The sequence below is a fragment of the Megascapheus bottae genome, chromosome 8, assembly GCF_031878675.1.
Source record: "Megascapheus bottae isolate mThoBot1 chromosome 8, mThoBot2.hap1, whole genome shotgun sequence".
In the NCBI taxonomy this organism is placed as follows: domain Eukaryota; kingdom Metazoa; phylum Chordata; class Mammalia; order Rodentia; family Geomyidae; genus Megascapheus; species Megascapheus bottae.
Window position 1 is genome coordinate 5723741 of NC_143516.1, and position 22379 is coordinate 5746119.

General features: G+C 43.5%; 1 protein-coding gene across 1 annotated transcript in view; it reads right to left on the bottom strand.

Annotated features, from left to right (window-relative positions):
• The window catches only part of Fndc1 (fibronectin type III domain containing 1), a 72218-nt gene that overhangs the window by 44267 nt on the left and 5572 nt on the right, over positions 1-22379 (bottom strand). Inside the window, exons 2-4 of the mRNA XM_090337886.1 lie at positions 10360-10554; positions 6760-6846; positions 6247-6315 (exon numbers count right to left, since the gene is read on the bottom strand). Of these exons, the coding sequence (XP_090194012.1) occupies positions 6247-6315; positions 6760-6846; positions 10360-10554 (351 nt within the window). The remainder of the gene's footprint in view (positions 1-6246; positions 6316-6759; positions 6847-10359; positions 10555-22379) is intronic.

The window sequence follows — 22379 nt, forward strand, 5'->3', positions numbered from 1 at the left end:
TCTTCCCCAAGGTATTCCTGTGACCACCTGGAGTTCATGTCTGGGTGAAGCCACAGAGCCAAGCAAGAATGACACCCTGCAAGCACATTCATCTTCCTTCCAAACCTTTGGATTTAGAAAGGCCAACCACATTTTTTTCTTTTTTCAAACTTCTGGGTTATACATGCCATCAGGCATCTTTTTTAGACAATCTTTTATGATCCCCTTTTCAGCTGATGTTCACTTAAGCAACTCTGCATATGGTTCAAATTCATTTGCAATTAAACCACTGAAGTGTTTTCTCGAAGCTGTATGTGACTGCCTCACCAAAGCCTTTAAAATTTTCTAATAAACCTCCATAGTCTTTTATCTTGAAAACAGGAAGTCATAACTCTCAAGATCAGTCAAGTTCCCATCTACCCATTTGCAATCCAAATTTGCACATGTATTGCAAATTTGGCAGAACACATCACCTTCATAGTTCTTGGTGCAACAGAAGCAGGTAAGTCTTACTCAGAGCTGGTGGAGGGCAGGGGATCTACAGCAACTTTGATACATCATCCCCCAACAGGGCAGCAGGCAAAGCAATCAGCTCCTGATTGAGGTAGACCAGAAAGCCACTTGGGATGAGGGGGTGTCTCTCCTGATTCACCAGCCTCACAATTATCACACCCTGAAGCTATATGGAATCAAAAATCTATTTACACAATGCAATGCTTTGCCTCTTTATAATTCTGTTATTTAAATGTGAACATTTTGAAGTGCGCTTATTCAGAATCTAAATTCAGAGTGTACATCCAATCTACGGTGCAATGTTGACTATCCTCCATGAACCCGTTTCTTCTGGACAATAGTATGTAACATGTCAGGTTTGAGAATGTGATCCATGTAAAGTATCTAGTATCACTAGTTGTGTTTGTGGTAGCCACAGTTGAGGTCCTAAGGGTCCCCCAGAAATCCACATGGCGAGTGGACCCTAGTGCGATGTTTTTTGGGAGCTTTAAGTAGGACCTGGGGGGTGGTTAGGACACTGAAGTCTTACTAATAAAGAGGACAGTGACATTCCATCTTTTCCCTTTTCTTCTGGATGTCCTCACCTTGAAGAGAGCAGTTTTTCTCTGCCACAGGTTCCCATCATGATGTACTCTCTCATCACAGGTCAAAAGCTACAGGGCCAACTGATCATGGTATGCAACCTCTCAAACTGTGAGCAAAATAAGCCTTTTTCCTTCATAACCTTAGTGTTGGTTAGTGACAGAAAGATAACACAGGACTCATGAAAAAAATGGAATCCCTCTTTCATTTAATCTCTGACCCAAGTGGGAGGCTTGCTTTGGGATATGAGAGTGTCTGGAACACCGGGTCACTGAAAACCAGGTAAGAGCAAGAAAGGAATTATTACCAAAAATACCTTAACATCGAACACCTTTTCAGATAGGAAGCTGTCTACATCAAGATGATTATTTTTGGTGCCATGAACTGGGAATGCTGTTTGTCACCTCACAAGCATCTGTCAGGGTCAATTACTCTACCACCCCACTCACTGGCACTCAGGACTCACTGCTGCTGCCTGTGGCCCAGGACGTAGCTAGGAAGATGTTTTCCTTCTCAGAAGACTAAAAGCCATTACTTAGTGCATAGCACTGAAGTGTTCACAGATCATCCCACCAGCCAGCCCGCGGGCCCTGCCGTGCTGGCCACAGAGCCTCACGCGGTGGCACTATCCCTTCTCCGCTGCTGCAAGAGTGGGCCTCCGTACTCACAGGTCTTGGTGCCCATTCTGTGCTGCAAGCAGCTGTCCAAGCTCCCCATCAGCAGCCTCAACTGTAACTGTGGACTCTGACCTGCTGGGGAGGAGGGAGCCAGTGACTTACCTCACAGCCAAGGAGCTCAAAGCTTAGTGCTCATCGGAATCACCTGATTCTGTGAAAACATACCCTCCACCCACCCTGCTCCTGGGAAGATTAAGGGTCTGAAAGCAAGTGCATGAGGTGATGGATAGAAGAGAGGTGTCAGGGAATTCAGAATTCTGGGTATGGAGAAGTAGCTCTAAGAGGAGATTGCAGGGGAAAACTACTAGGTGTGGTATGAAATGGACCTCTGCCATAGGGACTGGCATGGCCCAGGATGCCTGGTGGGTGGACATCACAAGCCCAAGTGTCCACGTGTTACTGGATTGAGGGAGCAGCCTGGAGGCCAGTGAGTGGCTGTATGAGGAGACGTGCTGGACCACAGGAGAGCAGCCCATTGGTACTGGCTGGAAGTGGCCAAGGAGCCATTGTGACCTTGAGTCCATATTGACCTTTAAGTTACTGTTTATTATTATTATTATTATTATTATTATTATAGCCTCTGTGAATGCAATGTAATGATGTAAGAAAGTAAGGTACAGAATCTAGATTTCTTTCTATACTACATCTGTTTAGTCACGCAGCTTGAGGAAAGCAGAGAGAGCTAGAACTTTAGAAAATGATAAAAATTATTTAGAATAGATATGAACATATTTGGAGCTAAAATCAACCAAACTCTAATACAGTTTTCAAGAAGACATTTTGGCAAATGCAGGATAACTGGACCAGCTGAGACTGTGAGCTCATATTCCTGTTCAGGCTCCTAGAGTCTGACTCTGCTCACCTCAGCTACCCAAGTGGAAGTCTGCGGAAATGCTAGGTGATACTATCCAATAAGTGAAGAGACTAGAACCATTTCATCCTTCAGGCCAGAACAGGAAGATATAGGCTGGGAGTGTGGCTTAGTGGTAGAGTGTCTGCCTAGCCTGTGTGAAGCCCTAGGTTTGATTCCTTGGTACCACATACACAGAAGCAGCCAGAAATGGCACTGTGGCTCAAGTGGCAGAGTGCTAGCCTTGAGCAAAAAGTGTCCAAGGACAGTGCCCAGCCCTAAGTTCAAGGCCAAGGACTGGAAATAAAAGAAGTAATTAAGTTTAAATGAGAGAGTGACTCCTGAGAGCTAGGTAAGATGAAAGTTGGATCCCCAGGGATGCCCTGATCACTACCTCAGTCTTGTGTGGATGCATCCTCATACAAGAGAGGCCATGCAAGGACAAGATGGAGACAGCCATGTGCCTGCCAAGGAGAGAGGTCGTAGGAGATCTGACCACTGACCAAGAGAAATAAATTTCTGTTATCCAAACTCCTCCATTCCCTCCTACTCTATGGTATTTTGCTATGGCAACCCTAGCAAACTAGTAGGCTCCATGCATTCTTCTTTGCTTCCTTGTTTAACTGGGCTTTCCTGCCTGGTATAATGTTAAGCTTTCCTCAATGGGTCCTTGCCTGTTAGTTCCCCCACTATCAGTGCCCAGGGACCTGTGCACTGAAGGAATGGATTACACAACTGAGATTCTATTTTTAGGTAAAGAAAATTTGTTCCAAATAGGTCAAAGCCAAGGAAAGGGGGCCTTGTGGAATTTGAATGGGAACCATTGTTTTCAGCAGCGTGAAAGAATGAATTCTACCCTGGTTTCAAAGAAAGTCCTGGAAGAACAAGAGATGCCATCAGCTGAAGGACTAAGAGGTAATTACCACTGCAGTTTTTAGAGTAAATCCCTTCCTGGGAAAGGAGATGTGTAATTCTGAATATTTTTTTGTTCAACAAAATTGTCATCTATTTAACCATTTCTTAGAACAAGAATCCAAGTTAAAAAAAACCCCAAAGGTATAAGGTATATACAGATCTCTAGGTAGAAATATATGTTACACTGTTAATTTCTGGTACCTTGTTAGTATTTTCATTTATATTAAAATGCAATACTTTGTTTTACCCAGAGCACTATAACCAAGTCTATACATGTTCATGAGTTGCTTTATCTATTTATTTATCCATTTCTTAATTTACCACTTTGACTCACAGTGCCACTTCCAGTTTTCCAGTGGTTAATTGGAGATAAAAAGTCTTCCAGACCTTCTTGCACAGGCTGGCTTTGAGACACAATCCTCAGATATCAGCCTCCTGAGTAGTTAGGATTACAGGTGTGAGACACCAGCACCTGGCTTGTTCTATTTTTAAAGTTTTGACTGATACCATGTGTTCCTAGCATTTTCTTCTAGTGCATCCTTTAATCGTGAAGTCTTATGCATTCTAACAGAGCACCTCAACAAGCACACCAACAAAGCTCCTGCAGAAAGGGTTAAATAACCTACTAGTAAATAAACCAAATAATGAGCTGGGACATGACTCTCTCCAACTCCCAACCAACATTTCTATAAATTTTCTTATTCAAAGAGGTCACATCTACAAATGTGTGTACACACACATGCATGTGCAAGAGGCATGTACCCACAAGATTTTCTTAATGCATAAGAAATAAATGACCTACACAAAGATAAGAAAATTATTTTTCTTAAACATTTATCACTTACCAAAAGTCTATCAAGAAGATCCTAAGAACGAAACAGTCACTTAAAATACAAAATATGAGACTCAAGCACAAGACGTAGACATCTGTTGGGAGTGTGTTTGTGTGTCTCATGACACCTGTGAGTGCCAGGGTAAACACCTCTGAGATAAACACCCTTTCCCACTTTGCACAAGTCCTATCTAAGGCTGCCATAGTTTCCCTTGCACCAGTTCTACCTTTCCAAGTTCCAGTTCAGCATTGTCAACTGTAGCCCAGAAATAGTCAATCAGAAATTGTGGAAATAAGCATTTCAGAAGTTTAAAATGGTACCCAATTCTGCGTGGTGTGTGATAGCCTTCCACCTCACCACTCAGAACAATGCCTTTGTCCAGCGAATCCACAGTGTGTGTGTGTGTGTGTGTGTGTGTGTGTGTGTGTGTGTGTGTGTGTGTATACTTCCTTCTCATTAGCTACCACGTAGCCTTTGGGGCCATCACATGACTGTTGTAGTCTCCTGGTGTTCTTGTTCAAGTAATTTCTACATAGTAGCCTATAGCTGTGCCACAATGCATGTATCATTAACCTTACTTCACCCAAACATGTTGGCATTGCAGCCTCTCACATCATCATAAGAAGGGCAAACAGTGCACTGTAGGCTATTTGGAATGAGAGGAGGAGAGAGAAGTCACAGTCACAAACGTTATTAAAGTACATTATAGCAATTCTGTTTTATTACTATTTATTGCTGTTAATCTCTTGTGTTTAATTCGTAAATGAAAACTTGTCATGTGTGTGCGTGTGTGTGTGTGTGTGTGTGTGTGTGTGTGTGTGTGTGTATTGGAAAATATGGTTTGTAGAGGATTCAGTATTATCTACAGTTTCCAGTAAGCCCTAAGGGTCTTGGAGCATACCCTACAGATAAAGGAACATTACTACATTATCTGTGGTTTCTTGGTTTGATCCTTGCCACCTCTTCTCTTTCCCATCCTTTCCGACCCACTCACTCTCTGAACTTCCTAAGTCCTGCCTACCTCTTTCTCTCCTCTTCCAATTTCCACTCCTTCATCTCCAGTCACCCACGGTGAACCCCTATCCGACATGCCTGAGCACATCTGACCTCTCACCTTGCCCAGGTTTTTCTGTGGGCTGCTTTGTTCTTCCAGTCTTTGTCACATAGAGCTTCACTTCAACATACTCACCTTTCTCTCAACAATAACGCCTGGTAGATGTATTCAACCACATGGCATGTCGAAATAGATCACAGATCCCCGCCAGATTGCCTGGGGACAATGTCAACTACATTCTGAAATAAGCACATTCACTCGGCATTGCTTTTTACCATCCATTAAACACATCTGAGAAGCTACACCAGAAATGTCAAGAAGTAAAACAAGATGACCAGACATGTCACGCCATAGAACACACACACATATACAGATATGGAGCCGAGATGGAAAGCAGGCTATCTAACATGTCATAAAACATCCTAAGGTGATAAGAAAAGAGGAGACTGAGGCAACACAGCAGGCAATGAATCCTGTCATCGCTGCCACTCACAGGGAAAGGGCTGTGAAAACTCTAACAAGGCCAGTACAACCACCTCACTCACACACATCGACATTTGCCCATCGATAAGGTGACAGTGTCCTCAGATGTGCCCTCAGCCACTCTCCCTCCCATGACTGCACTGCCAGGACACAACAGAACAACAAAACAACAAGCACCACTGGCTGCAGTCTGGGCTGGGCTGTGGGGCACAGAGCCGACAGACTGAGGTCAGACCGCACGTGTGTTAGTTTAGCGATGAGAATGAGATGAAGGTTTGTGAGCACATGTGTGTGACAGAAGCACAACCCTCTTGCGAGCCATTGCTTCAGTGAAGACACGAACCAACGAGCAAGTAGTACCTGTGCCGGTCTCATTAAACGGTCCTGGACCCTTAATGGGAAAATCCTCAATCTTGATCCATTCACCTCCTAAATTAGGGAAATGCAACTGCATAGTTAGAAACACGGGCTGCTGGCTTTTCCGTATTTCGCTACATCCGTAATGAGTAGTTCAAGGCACTTTTCAACAGACTTCAAAAGGACTTCTTTGGCCATAGCAGCGACTCCATATCTAAACGGCAAGGGAAATGTATATTTGGAGTCTTTGGCTCATGGGTTTTTTTTTATCTGCAAGTTTGGAAAAAATATGAACTAAAGTCTAATAAAACGACTGGGTTTTGTGGTTGTTGCTTTGTTTTGCTTTTGAAAGGGGCTAAGTCTATTTTAGTTTTCTATATTTGGCTTGCTATAGAACTCTAAGACGATTCTTATTCAGGAATCCTCTAATAATTCTAAATTTACAGTGTCAGGAGAAAGCAAGAATGGGGGGATCTCTCCTAACCTGAGTAGTCTGAAATTCCAGGTCAGACTTACCGGGTAGGCTTTCAGCTCTGTAAACAGGACGGCTCACTCCACTGTGGTTTTCTGCAGTAACCAGCACAAAGTACACTACCCCCGGCTCTGAAATACATGGTTTATGTCAAACTACCATTGCAAATCTCCAAGAATGACACACTTTGATTCACTAACTACCTCCCTAAGGCCAATTATAACCAAATATAAAATCCTGAATTAGGTGACAAGTCTAATGGCCTTCTATGTGACTTTTATTAAAAATCCTTTACCATCTTCTCATGTATCTGAAACATGCCCAATCCAAAGAATCCTATATTTAGCACAGTGCTGGCTATGTCAAATAAATCTGGATTCATATGCAGTCCGTAAAAGGGGCTCTTAGAGTGTTTAATGTAAGATCAATGTAGAATTAGGAAATCACAGTCTAGTAATTGGTATCTGGAATAACAGTGTCAGAAACTACAAATATTTCCACATGGAAGTTCCAAATGGAACTCTTCAGGGTGGAAGAATAAATACAACTTAAAATATAGCATATGGGAAATCTTGGTTACACTATATAAAGCTTTGTGAAAGATTTTTTATTCACAGTAAAATGTTTCCTAAGCTATATCTCTATGCTGGTTTTGACCATCTCAACCCAAAGTTAGAAAACAATAGTTTCTAGAGTCTTGGGAATGCTAATCTGGAAGTAACTTGGGTTTCGCTTCCTGACTTTTGTCCTACGGTCAAGTGCAATGGCAGGAGCCTCAGGCTGAACTCTTCAAGGTGTTGGGCTACACAGTCAACCAGGTGACCATACTACAAAGAAAATGCACCTTAATTTGCAGATTTCCAGATAAAAACTGACTTTTCTCAAAAAATGAGTTCTTATCCTGTGACCAGTAAGTCCAGGTACCAAACTCATGGAGAGTGAGCACTGCAGGGGAGAAAGGCCTGGAGAGGGGAGAGTCTGTTCTGCCAAAGGCAGACATTTCTCAATTGCAAGGAGCATTTCTTTAACAAGATCTCATTTGGATCTCAAACTAGCATTGTGCTCAGGACCAGCGACCAAGGTGCCACCCTGCAGACACCTGCTGTCCTTAAGACTGGTGAGGCTTCTCTCTGAATACAGCAAAGGTCTGGTGGTATTTGGGGTCTGGCACAACCTTATATCCACTCATGGGACAATGCTCCAGGTTCTGGCAGAATACAACAGCTCCCCTCACCAGGCACTGGTGTTACGCTAAGCTTACTTGTGTTTCCAAGAAATGCAGTGCACACGTCTCTGATCTCCCAGTTAACTCATCAGAAAGTCACTTGGGAGACACTATTTAGCTTGCCGTGAATGGGTGGCTCTTTCATGTGTTTGTTTCTTTTCTGCAGCAATCATAACAACCCAAAGTTAGAGCAACTATGACTGTGTGCAGGCCTTCCATCTGCTAGAATCTCTCTTTAACCTCACAGCTGGACTCGGAGGGACCACGGTGGTACAAAAGAAGTTTAACTGAATCCAGAAGGTAGTCTGGGCTCCCTTCATCTCCCTCTTGTACACTTCATGCTCTTGTACTCAGAAAACACAATCTCCCTCAAGAGGCAGAGGGAAGGGTGGGTAGGGGACCCATGGAGAGGCTATGAGTTTATTATGATCTGCTTCAAGATCGGAAGGAAAACTTGACCTAGGAAACACCCAGTTTTCTCCATTCTGGCTAGATTCCTTTTGGTTACCCTCGATCAATGTTGAGGTTAGATCCCAGAGGTCAAACCAAAGCAGAAACCAACTACTGGAGGAGGCAGCTCTACATCAAAGGCCGTCACCACCTCCATCTGCCCTTATAAGACAATATACATTAAGGCAGAAAGTCAAGTGCTCCCACCCTCCAGAATCAAATTACACTAAATTTGGAATGAGTGAAATATGACATGTCATGGCTAAATATGACCTACTATATACATTTATTGGTGTGTTAGTCATGGGGCTTGAACTCAGGGACTGGGCACTGTTCCTGAGCCTTTGTGCTAAAGGCTCATGCTTAAGCCACAGCTCCACTTCTGTCCATTTTTTGTTGTTGTTGCTTAATTTAAGAGTCTCATAGACTTTCCTTTTCATGCTGGCTTCAAATCACAATCCTCAGATTTTAGCTTCCTGAGTAGCTGGAATTACAAGCATGAGCCACCAATACCCAACTTCTCCATATACTTTTATGAGGCATATTAAAGTTGGCCCTTGAGTAACTAGGGTGTTAAGGGCTCATGTAACAAAAAAAATCTGCATATAATTTATGTCTCTTAAGTACTAAGAGCCTGCTTTTAACCAGAGGCTTTGCAGACCCATAATCAGTCAAATAACATATAGTTATGGGCTGTGCACATGTACAGGGTAAAAGAGAAGCAAAACCTGGGAGAGATCACGTGTGGGGGTGGAGTGAGGAGAGAGAGGGGGTGGGGAAGACAGTACTACTGGGACTTGAACTCGGCCTGAGCACTGTCCATTAGCTTTTTCACTCAAGTCTGATGCTTTGCCACTTCTGGCTTTTTACTAGTTAATTGGAGATAGGAGTCTGCTGGGTCTGGCTTTGAACCAGGATTCCCAGATGTCAGCCTCCTGAGTAGCTGAGATTATAGGCCTGAGCCTGTCAGAGAGATCACGTATTGCTGGGACACAGTTTACTGCCGGGATGCCTTGGAGATGTATTGCATGTGGCTATTCATGACACCATGGCAGTGGTGGCTGCAGCATTACACATGCAGTGTGCTGCAGTAGGCTTCCTGCAGTCAGGGGTTAGCATTAAGGCGGAGTCTCTAATTTGGTTTATGTTTTGCTCTACTGAAAAGGGCGTCATGGATGGTTTATAAGCATTTACATTTGTAAGTTTGACAAAAATTAAATTTCTATAATAAATCAGTGTATGTAATTATCCATCTATATTTTGTGGAATCATAATATATACAACATTTTTTGTGTGCCAGAAGTTGGGCTTAAACTTGGGGCCTCATGCTCTTACTTAGTGTTTCCTGCTCAAGGCTAACGGTCCATCGCCTGAGCTACACTTTCACTTCTCACTTTTTGTTAGTTAACTCTTAGATTTGCCTGCTCAGGATGGCTTTGAAATAAGTAGCTAAGATTATAGAAATAAGCGAACTAGCACTCTGTTATATGCAACTTAGAAAAAAAAACTTTGTAAGTCTCCAGGCTTCACAGTTCTATACATTTATTTCAAATGCTGAAAATCTTAAAAAAAAAATACCCACACATAAGTGGGCTTGTACCATTCAAGGGTCAACTGTACTTGAGTAACCCCCAGTTGTAAACTGGTTATAAACCATAAGTTTCCAGATTGAGCTACTAAACCGTCTAAACTGTCTAATAGTCAAGCTTTGGTCTAAAAGACCAAAAACTGAATCAATATATTTTCCAAAGGCATACTCAGCAAATCCAAATGTCTTGGTATTTCAGTTTGGAGAGAAGATGGTTTGAGATCAGATGCCGTTGGGCAACAGGCTTTCGTGATGAGAGCCTCAGAACTTGACTTTTCATTTCCAAAAGCCCCAGGGCCCTGAGCTGGCCTCTCATGAGTGTGGCTGAGATTGTGGGCACACAGTAACCTAGGGTGGGGACAGGGCCGTGGCATCACTTACCCACATCCTCAATAAGGAAGGAGTATGTCTCCGCATTCGCCTTGATGTACTTAAGACTTTTCAGTGACTTCCCATAGGCAATGTTGTAATGCTCCACGGGTCTACCGATGGCGTCTTTGGGTGGGTCCCACGAGACTTTCAGACCCATTTTAGTGGACAGCAGTTTCACATGTCTTGGCTTCAGTGGGTGGTCAACTATGCAAACAGTGCAACTATCAACTTATGGTCGTGGCAGGGGTGGGGGAGATTTGTTTTTGAATGTTCTCTGTTAGAGTTTACATAAAAACCAAATAGCAAATGACATTTAATCTGTCTGCTCCAGAAGACTAAGTACAGCTATGTTTTCACATCGTCACAGAATGGGAACAAAACAAACATACCAAATCCACAAAATTGTGTGTGTTTTGGATAACTATGGGTAGCAAATTAAACTCAAACAAGAAACAAATCTAAACGAATTCTCATCCTCATCCTTCTCTGCCTCAGTTACTCTGATAAAGCCAGTGATGGGAGAAAACGTCATGACCTCATATAGTTCCCAGAGTCATTTGTATGTTCGGTGAGGACTGAGCATTTTGCATGTGTGGAAAGCTGGACCATCTGCATGCCTCAGAGAACAACATACACCTCAGGATAAGGAAGGACAGCCTTCACGTCCACACATAAGAGATAAGCAGACATTCTCATTTCCATAAAGAAAGTAAGCCAGGATCATGATCATGGTAAATGTTAGAAAAGTGAACCTCTGGTTTTAGCATCATCTATCGAAATGTCTCCAAATTTTAGACCAGAAGAAAAAAATAAGACACAATCATTACATTTTCAATGGGGTACATCTACTGTTTGAGATTCTAAAAAAAAATCGTAATTTGCAAAATTACCAAGGTGATGCATAATATTGTTTCAGGCAAAATATGTCAGCTGACTATGTGACGGATATGGTCATGCAGAACACAGATGTGAAGTAGTCATGCAACATCAGACACTTGCAGATGATTTGATCTGAAAACAACTATTCAGTAATGCGAAGCGCTGTTAGAAAAGGAAAATAACAAGTAGCCTAAATGAGAGAGAGAGAGAGAGAGAGAGAGAGAGAGAGAGAAAGAAAGAAAGAAAGAAAGAAAGAAAGAAAGAAAGAAAGAAAGGAAGGAAGGAAGGAAGAAAGAAAGGAAGGAAGAAAGAAAGGAAGGAAGAAAGGAAGGAAGAAAGAAAGGCTTGAACTTAATATCATTTAAGAAAAACACACGTGGAATGCAATTCTCATGGAAGAAGAAGAGGAGCTGCTTCTCGACCCTTCTGTGATTTTCATGTAACTTTACACTGCATGAAAATTCTGAATGGAGTATACACAGATGAGTCTATCAGATGCCACTCCGTCCCTCCAGCACTTCCCACGCCTCTGGTGCAAAACAATGGACTACCGAGACGACTTGTGACGGAACCCCTTGAATAAATTCATGGTATGAATGAAGAGGGTAAATTTGATGGTTTTCAAAGCATGAAAGCATAGATGCCCTTTTGGAGACAAAAAGCACAGTGTTATCCAGGTGCTGGTGGCTTATACCTATAATCCTAGCTACTCAGGAGGCTGAGACCTGAGGATCACAGTTCAAAGTCATCCCAGGCATGAAAGTCCATGAGACTCGTATCACCAATCAGCCATCAGAACACCAGAAGGGCACTGTGGCTCAGGTGGTAGAACACAAGCTTTGAGCTGAAGAGCTCAGGGACAGTGCCCAGGCCCAGAATTCAAGCCCCACGATCAACCAAACAACAACAAAAAAGGCGCAGTGTTAGAGTACGTGCACAGATTGAAATCCCCAAAGCATTCCCTCCAATCTAGACATGAGAGAGCCCAGGAACCAGCTGATGGAAAGACCACAGGTGAGCGGCCTGGTACACAAGACACCAATCACTTCCTGGCGTTCAAAATGAGCTACATATACCGCTTGTTGATAGTTTCCGTTTACTCTTCCTCGCGTATGAAATCTCAGCAGGTATCTTCTCCAACATATAACATCTCACAATGACCAAAAGATGCATAGAAGCAAAACAAGATGCTCAGAAACTGAAAGAGGAGGCTTGTGGTGAGCGTTTCTTCCCAAGGAAGAAAATGAATGAATGAAGATGTAAATAATGCTGCTCCTTCCAGTTACAGTCCAATGCTCTCTTACGAAAACCTCATCCTCGAACAGAAGTCCTAGTGTTTGAACCTATGGAACCAAAACCCTGTCCTAGTGGTGATTCCATCAGTAAGCAATCACTCAGTCAGAAAACAATTTACTTTCATTGTACTAATAGCTAGAAGGAGATGGAATGGGTTAATACACTTATTCTTCTTCCCTGCTATGTCTTTGCTAATTTTCTGCCACTATAACAAAAATACCTGTGATAACCAAGTTATAAAGAAGAAAAGTTTATTTTTGGTTCACAGTCTTCAAGGTTTGTCCATTACTGATTGTCCCTGTGGCTCTTGGCTCTTGGTGATGGATGCACACAGTAGAATAAGGCTGCACATCTCAAGGAGGCCAGGAAGAAAGGAGTCTCATCACACCCTCCGTGGACACGCCCCCAGGGATCTAAGGCCCCCATTAGGCCTCACTTCTGAAGAATTCCACCATCTCCCCATAGTTCTCGGGCATGGGACTACATCATCAATGTGTGGGCCTGTGGGGACTCATCCAAACCCAGGCAGCTTTGAGTTCATCCTGGGCCACAGTAGACTTGCAGCTCACAGGAGAATATGTATTGAAAGGCACCCAGGAGCTCAGCACATGAGAAGCTCTGACAGGACAATGAAGTCAAGAGGGTCAGGAAAACCGCTCTGATTCTCCCCCCCACGCAGTATGCTGAAGATTGTTCTGTCTGTTCACCCACTTAGTGCCCTCCAGAACTGTCTGCACTGGATTTCTAAGAAAGTGAGCACATCGTGTCAACCTGTTACGAAATGTACCAAAAGAGGAGAGTGGAATGGACCAGAAAGGGTCTTAGGGGGTGGCTGCCTGGTACCACTCAGTTTCATGAACTTAAACACTGCAGGAGGTGCTTGTAATACACACCCCAGGCAGATCGCAGATCAGAAGAGAGCCTGGGACAGGTTGGTTAGGTGAGCCACGCAGACTGACAGCCTTGCCAGGGATGGAGCCAAGCGCAAGCACGCCTGGCTCCAAAGCCCAGATTGTGGAAAGCTGTCCTGAATCCTAAGTGACCAATGGCCATATCTAGAAAAAGTCACTAGCTTAGTTACGATCTTCAACTGTGAGGCAGCCATGGTTGTGGTGGTCATTTTCAGCCCCTTTCTTCCTCTTCACTCTACCTCCCAACACACACAGACAAGACCAGGGAAACACAGCCCTTGTCTTCATTAGGAGACATTCGTGTTTCCCAGATTCTCATCATCTCTGCCCTTAAAAACTAGTGTTACTTTAAGAGCTTTCTAATAAACACTGCCCATGGCTGATTCAGAATGGGCTGAGATAAAGAACAGGGTGTCTGGACAGGGTAATTTGTCAGCCATTCCAGCTCCATCCTCACCTGCCAGTGCCTGAACACCAAACCAGCACAACCAAGGTCAACAGCCCAGATGGGTGTGGTGGAGGCTACGCGATAGAAAATTATTCCCAGGGATTTAAAAGTCATTACCACAGTTTGGACAATTAAAAAAGATTCTTCCAGGAACCAAACGGCAAAATTACATTCGGGTGATCTTTCGGATGCCTACATACTGCTGTGTCATACTCCTAGGGGAGAATGGAATGGAATGGAAAATAAGGATGGAGCCAATGTCCAGACTCATGCTTTGATCCAACACCAGAGTCCATGTTTTATCCAGGAGAGCCCTGAACAGCGAGGCCGGGGATGGTCAAGGATGGACCTATAGCTGCTCAAGGATAGACTACATTCTAACACTCCATCTTCCAGCGACAGAGCTCACTGAAGGCCTCCAGGACTGATGAAGGTCCTGAGAGCCTGAATTAAGTGAGAGCCAAGTCCTCAGAGCCAGCCTGAGCATCGTGTACAAGGCTCTGGTATCTTGACATCACCGCCCGTCACAACTCAAGGCTTGAATAGCTTGCAAGAAAGGATGCCAGACAAGGAGAAGAGCCGGGCGGGGGGAGGGGGGGCTCCAACTCAATCATGGTCCTACACAGGCCATGAAGATAGAGCAAATAAGGGTCTGCCACAGAAAGGCGAGACCCAGACTCCACTGTGAATTTGACCCAGATTCCGCTGTGAATCTGGCACCAAGGGAAGCAGGTGTATGAGAGTGAATAAGAAATAAACTAAAATCCCAGCCCCCGGGAAAAGGAAGCCATCTTCTACCTCCTGCCCTCCCGAAGATCTGAAGACTCTAGAAACCCTTAGATCTATGCTCTGAGAAGTAAGACAGATTCTTGCTGGGCTGAGTTTTGAGAGTGGAGTGTAGGATGCAACCCAGACTTAGAGCCCAGACAATCTGATGAGGACTTTTGGCCTAAATCATTCCAGGTCAGTCCTCTCTATGCTTACATGACTGCCTCGTGCAAGTTACAAACTAGAATTCAAGATCATACCACCCAGTGCCTTGGTCCACAAATGTTACGACCCCGGTACCCAAGGAGACATCCAGGGCCATCCTTCAGTGTACGGGTAAATCTACCACAGATTAAAAGAAAAGAAAAAGTTTCCTCATATGAGAACTTTGCTCAGAATAGAGAGACACCATTGTGGAGAAGTTACACTTGGAAAAACTGGAATTCAAAACAGAAACAATATCTTTCTAGGTTCTAAGTATTACTTTTGAAAAGAGGAGGAAAAGGGAGGGGATAAGGAAGATGGACAGAAAAGAAGAAGGGAAAAAAGGAAGGGGAAAGGGAAAGAGGAGAGGGGAACAATGTCCTTGGCACACTTACTTTGAATCTGCTCCATTATAATTTGGAATTGGGTTAGACTTTGAAGATAAAAACATGACCCTAGGAAAACCCACTAATGAAATGTTGACTGGATAGAACCAAACAATTTTTGAAGCAATTACTGATTCAACGGTGTAGGAAAAACAGAAGTCACTTCTTCCTTGATTTTTTTATTAAACCAAATATTTACTAAATAAAACAAAACATTAGTTTGATTCTACTTGAAAACCCAGTATGAAAAGTAGATTTGAGTTACTCTTTAGATATAATAACTCATTGCCACACTGTCCCAAACAACTCGTTTATACTTTGAACCCTGCCCTATATTTTCATACATCTTCAATAGAGAATAGACTATTTTGAACAAGCAATGAAAAGGATCTATGTGTTTCTACTGGACCAAACGTGATAAATCACGTATCAGTTTTATTTCTCTTGATATGTGCATGAAGTCTATTTGCTTGAGGTTGACGCATGGGACCTAAAAGTGTTTATCGTGAACATTTGGGTTCAACACGAAGTTGAGAACATAGGTTAAAATGTAAGGAATCAAACCATCACTGGGTACTGGTGGCTCATGCCTATAATCCTAGCTATTCCGGAGGCTGAGACCTAAGGGTTGAGGTTCAAAGCCAGCCCAGGTGAGAAAGTCCATGAGACTCTCATCTCCAATAATCTGCCCCCAAAACCTGGAAATGAAGCGTGGCTCAAGTGGTAGAGCACTAGCTGGCAGTAAAAAAGCTCACAGACAGTGCCTAGTCTCTGAGTTCAAGTTCCGGGACACAAACACACACACACACACACACACACACACACACACACAAACACACACACGCACACACACACACTAAACAACACATCATCAGACAACTTGGCACAAATGCTTTCTGTTTTCATGGCTCCCATAATTCTGGACCACCAGGTGGAACCAGAGTGAGTACTCAGTCTTTCCAGCAGGGACAGAGGTCTTCCAGCAGGGACATAGGTGAGCAGGCCCAGGAACCAATTCAATGAGCTACACAGGGAAGCTGGTCCATCTCACACAAAGGCAACTGGCAGCCAACACACACATGCCTGTGGCTTTCCAGCCACCAACACTTGGAAGGCTGGCCCCTGGAGGCTGGCCTCTTCTTGCCCTCCATGGAGTGGAAAAGACAGATTTAGTTATGAAGAAGTCTCTCCCTCAAAGGAATGCTCAAGGCTTTGAAACAGACCAGTCCTTGAAACCCCCAAAACACTAGCATTATTTCTCAAGTATCCAGAGATGCTTAAACCTTCCTGTTTATAGAAGAAGCCTGCCTACCTCTTCTTTGTTCGAAGATCAAGTTTTACTTTCCACTGGAAACCAAAGGCTTCCCAGACTCTAAATGAAAACACAAATCCCGGCATAACCACAAATCAAATTTTTAAAAATCCAACGGATAAGCCAACAAAGGTTAGGATGCACAAAGCCCATCGCAGAGCTGGGATGTGAGAATCAAGGTGATGTATAAGTCTGAGTTTCTTATTTGAGAGAAAAGGTAGCAAAGATCAGCTATCACTCACAGAATGCCGGAGAGCACGACCAAGTTCAGATGGTTGGCAACCTGTGAGCAAAACACTAACATGGCTGACTAATTTTTAAATGGTTTTTTAAATACATGTTGGCAGTTATATCGGCCCCCCCATGTCCTCAAAGGAAACCAAAATCTCAAAGCAAATTGTCTTGTGTCTGTGTGACATAAAACTACATCTAGTCCCATTCACAGCTGGCTTTGCCACCTTTCTCTGGGAGACTGGTATTGGATGGACACAGCATGAATGATAAGACAAATCACCTGGCTTCTCTTCTGATGTTTCTCAACAAGCACAAGGCTCCATAAAAGTGTTGTCTGCACTTGGCATGGATTCTCTAGCACTCAAACTTTGTCTCTGGAGTCTGTAGTTAGAAAACACCACAGGGAACTAAAAGAGCTCTGCACATGAAACCTCTGACCCGACCCAGGAGAAGCCATGGGGGCCTGTTTTCAGGTTAGAAACACCAAGGCCCGAAGATGGTCCAGGATCCCCACACGATCAACAGCAGCCAAGGAAAGAGTCCCTGGCTGGGCAGACTTTACATTTTTCAGAGCTGAATCCATTTCCCATAGAAGGCTAGCTTACTAGATTCTACCTCAAGCTGAGGGTGCCTGGGCCAGAGAAGAGAGGGACTGGAGACTGCGATGACCCGGGAGCTCCTGACAGGTGACACAACGGCCTACAATGGCTCAGCAACAGCAACAGACAGCTGTCTACATGCCCTGGTGACCACAGGAAGTAAGTGGACCCCTGTGTGCGCCCTTCCAGCCACTTTACCTAAGTCTTTGGTAGTCCCCAGCCCTTCCAGCATTTTCTAATTTTTTCCTGTCCACTATGCCCACAGTGCAGGCATGTTAGGCAAGTGCTCTGCCACTAAGCCATGTCCTCAGCTATTTCCTGGCTTTGTGACAGCATAAAGCATCATTGGATCCCTCCCAGAAATCCAAGCTGCCATGCATGCATTCCAATGGGCTCTTGAGGGCTCCTGACAGGCTCTGAACACAACTGTCAATCACATTTGTAATTCATCAGCTCAGAGCAGCCAAAGGGTGAAGCTAAACACACCACTTGACAATCTTGAGTCCATGCAAATGGAAAAAGGCAGGGCAGCAGATAAAGTTGCAATATTTGATGCACGTATGTGAAAATGCAGCCAGGAAACTGAGGGAATGGGTGTGTGGGGAAAGAGAGAGGAGAGTAATGGAAAGGGTGGCACTGGTCAAGATGCACTGGACTTATAAACACTGAGCTGTGAGTTGAAACTCCTTGATACAATTGCCTAGTGAAAATAAAAAGAAAAAATAAAATACAGGGGCCGGGAGTTTGGCCTAGTGGTAGAGTGCTTGCCTAGCATGCACAAAGACCCGGGTTCAATTCCTCGGTACCTCTAGCCTTGAGAAAGTCCAAGAAAGTGCTCAGGCCCTGAGCCCAAGCCCAGGACTGGCAAAAAATAAAAATAAAATAAAATAAAATACCCCCAGCCCCATATCATGATCTTCATGGAGGGAGGATGTCACTTTCAAGTCACATGCCAAGCAAAGAGGCGAGTCTCATATTCAAACCCTAGGAACTGCATTCAAACCCAAGTCACCTGGCTCTGCCTCAAGGCTGCACTCAAGCAGTCACACACACACACACACACACACACACACACACACACACACACACACACACACAGAGTGTCTCCGGCAAAGATCACTCTGTGAGGCCACCTGCACAATCGCGAGGTGCTGACAGACAACCCCTCCCCTTCCTTCATGTTGCCACTGCCTCAAGGGCTAGTAGAGCCTATGGACAAAGTCTGCCTAAGAATGTTCTTTATTTGATCTGGGGAAAACGGAAGTGAAGAACAAGACCACTCATTAAACTAAACCCCTATCTGTCACCCTGCACTAATATCAATTTAAAAACAGATCAAGGGCCAGGAGTATGGCCTAGTAGTGGGATAGAGTGCTTGCCTAGCATGCACGAAGCCTTGGGTTCGATTCCTCAGGACCACACAAATAGAAAAGGCTGGAAGTAGTGCTGTGGCTGGCAGAGTGCTAGCCTGGACTGGCAAAAAAAAAAAAAAAGAAAACAGGACCAAATACCCAGGCCTGAAACTACTACAGGGAGGAATAGAAAAAACAGTAGAACCTTCTGGCACAGGCAGGAATTTTCTGAATAAAATTCTAGGGGCTCAGTAAATCAAAGAGAGAATTAACAAATAAGATTGTATCAAATTAAAAAGTTTCTGTCTGACAAAGAGCACAGTTGATAAGCTAAAAAACAATCTTTGCCAGTTGTATGTCAGAAAATGGCCTATTATCCAGAATATACAAAAAGCTCAAAAATTAAACCCTCAAAAAAACCTAACTCAATTAATAAATGGGCTAATGAGCTAAATAGAAAATTCTCAGAAAAAGTAGTAAAAATGGCCAATAGACCCATAAAGAAATGCTCAACATCTCTGACCATAAAGGAACTGCACAACAAAACAAGAATGTGAACTAGGAGTTTGGCCTTGTGGTAGCGTGCTTGCCTAGCATGCATGAAGATCCAGGCTTGATTCCTCAGTATGACATACACAGAAAATACTGAAAGTCATGCTGTGGCTCAAGTGGTAGAGCTCAAGCCTTGAGAAAGCCCAAGGATAGTGCTCAGGCCCTGAGCTCAAGCTCAGGACTGACAAAAAATAAAAAAAAATAAATAAATAAACCAACCACTGTAGGCTGGAAATGTGGCTTGCTAGTAAAGTGCTTGTCACAAGGTCCTGGGTTCAATTCCTCAATACCACACAAACAGTGCTGTGGCTCAAGTAATAGAGTGCTAGCCTTGAGCAAAAAGCAGCTCAGTGACAGTGCCCAGGTCCTTAGTTCAAGCCTCAGGACTGGAAAAAGAAAAGAAAAGAAAAGAAGAGAAAGAGAAGGGAAGGGAAGGGAAGGGAAGGGAAGAGACAACACTGGGATTCCATCTCACACCAGTTAGAATGGCCAGCATCAGAATACAAACAACAAGAGGTACGGCATGGGTACAAGGGCAAAGGCACCCCAAAACACTGTTGATAGGGATGGAAACTGGTACAACCACTGAAGAAGGCAGCTTGGAGATTCTTCAGAACACTAAACATAAACTAGCTATGATCTAGATATACTACTCTGGGGCATTTATCCAAAAGATTACAAATCAGGATACAGTAAAGTCGCTTCTGCACCATGTTCATTGCTGTACTATTTGCCATAGACCAGATATGGAAACAGCCCCGATGCTCCTCCATGGAGGAGTGGATCAAAAAAAAACTGTGGTACATACACACAGTGGCACGTTACTCATCCACTGGGAAGAATGATATTACATCATTTGCAATGAAATAGATGGACCTGGGCAGAGCTGTGTTAAGTAAGTCAGACCCATAGAGACAAAAGATGCACATGCTCTCTTATACACAACCATACACGATAACACACACGAAGGGTTCATATGTAGCAGGAAGATGGTACTTGGATATGTGGGAGGGAAGTCAAGGAGAAAGATTCATAAAAATCAAAGTCATGTTTCTTTCCTAAGATGCTTTGTTACAACTTTGATTTCTCTCTGTTGCTTGTAAAGGGTCTACTCTGGGAATTTAAATTTGACATCAATACTTTATTTGACTTGAGTAAACACAGCTTTCCCAAAAATGATGTCCCCCAAAATTAGAGTGTACTTAACCAGCAAAGCTGGAAAAAATTGATCATTAGAGTCTGAGCTTTTAAAACACTTAGTTTTTCATTTAGCAACTTATGTAAGCCTAAGCTACACTTCTGTCTATTTCATCAGCTTTCCAGAATGGTTTAGAAAGATAAGCTGGACGGACTCCATATCAACCCTAAGAAAATGAGAGCCTTCAAAAAGAGCTGAGAAGGGGATGCAGGACTTAAGTTTGCTGCTAAAGGCATCAGAGACCCAACCATGAACCAGTACTTTCCAGGTTTCTGTGAGATCTTTTGTGCATTCTTCAAATTCAGTTCACCACCAAGAAATAGTTTCTTAAAGACTTGCCATTGTTTTCTGGACCAGCTTTCTCTCGGCCCACTATGAACTGCTTGAGATGCCAGACAAACAACACTGACGAAATCTCCCTGAAATCCATTCCTTTCCCCAAAAATGTGAAAGCTATTGCCTGATTATTTTAAACACTTGGGCACGCCTGTCCCCAAGTCACCACTCATCTAACTCAGTAAAGCTCAGCCTTTGAGGAGAGGCCAGGCGAACACTGGAGGAGGGGAGCAAGAATCTGAGCTAAAGAAATCACTGTAGTCCAAAACATCACAAGGACCTGATGACAATGCAGGTTTCTAATGACTTCTTTTTAAATACCTCAGATAATCAACTATTATGAATGGCTTAGGCAGATAATCTGTCAAGAACACAGGTGCATCATTCTACCTTATTGATTCTATACTTCATGAGTGAAGAGTTTCAAGTTTCATACATCCTAATAGTCCTCAAATTGAGCCAAGAATCTAAGTGACCAGCCTACGTGCACATAGCTCGTAAGGGATAGTCAGGAAATTGCTGTAAAAACCCCGAGTAAATTCTATCCACTACAGCAGGCAGTAACTAAAAGCAATAAATGGTCTGGAGAGAAACCCAAGCCAAAGATACAAAATGGAAAGCCATCTGTAGTAGCTGAGTTCACATGGGATGTACATGCTCATTGCACTAAACAAGATCTTGGGACTATCTAGAAGCTTCCACATCACCAAATCTTCATTGCCTGGATTATAACTTCTCTACGTCTACCAACAGCTGAGCACTTTTCCTGGGAGTCCCTCATCTCCTGACTTCCCTAACCAAACAGTCTGCCAGTTCCTAGGGTCCCAGGGCTCTCTCCTATCTGAGTTAATTATTTTTACTTAATGTAGCTAGGAATCAAGCCCACTTGAATATCCATAGGTCTTCGGAATTCTGAGCTGACAATTCAAACACAAAGCAACTTGGAACTCAGTGATTTCTTGGCAGTGGCCAGTGTTGAAAACTGCATGGCAGGCACCCATATATACTGAAGGGCCCAACACCACACTTCTCCAAAGCAGTGGGTCTCGCCTCTCTGTGCTTGGAGACTTCATAAACACAGAATAAATCATACCCACGGATTCTCTCCTAATCCAACTCCTGCATTACTCCCATGAGGAATTCTCTCAGACATTGCTCTGAACTTTACCCCTGGCCCCGAAGCCAGCATCTAGCACTCTCAGCCTTTCAGGGCTCTCCTTAACTGTAAACTCCACCACTGCCCAAAGGAATGCACAAGACTCATGCACTGCAAATGCAGACTCCCCAAAGTTAGAGTCAGAGAGCCTTAATCATGTCTAGATCATTCCTCTCAGTTTTCAAAAAAATAAAAAATAAAAATGAAAACAGAGACCAGGAGACATATGACCTGCTAAAGTCATGTGGCACTGAATCAGGACTTTGAAAACTAAGTAGAGACATGAAACTCACTAAACTGGTCCCTAAAAACAAAGCCAGATTTTAAGTGACACCCTTCCTCTAACAGATACAAAATGCTTTAATGCTGCTACTTGTCCTCATCTCACCCCATCTGAG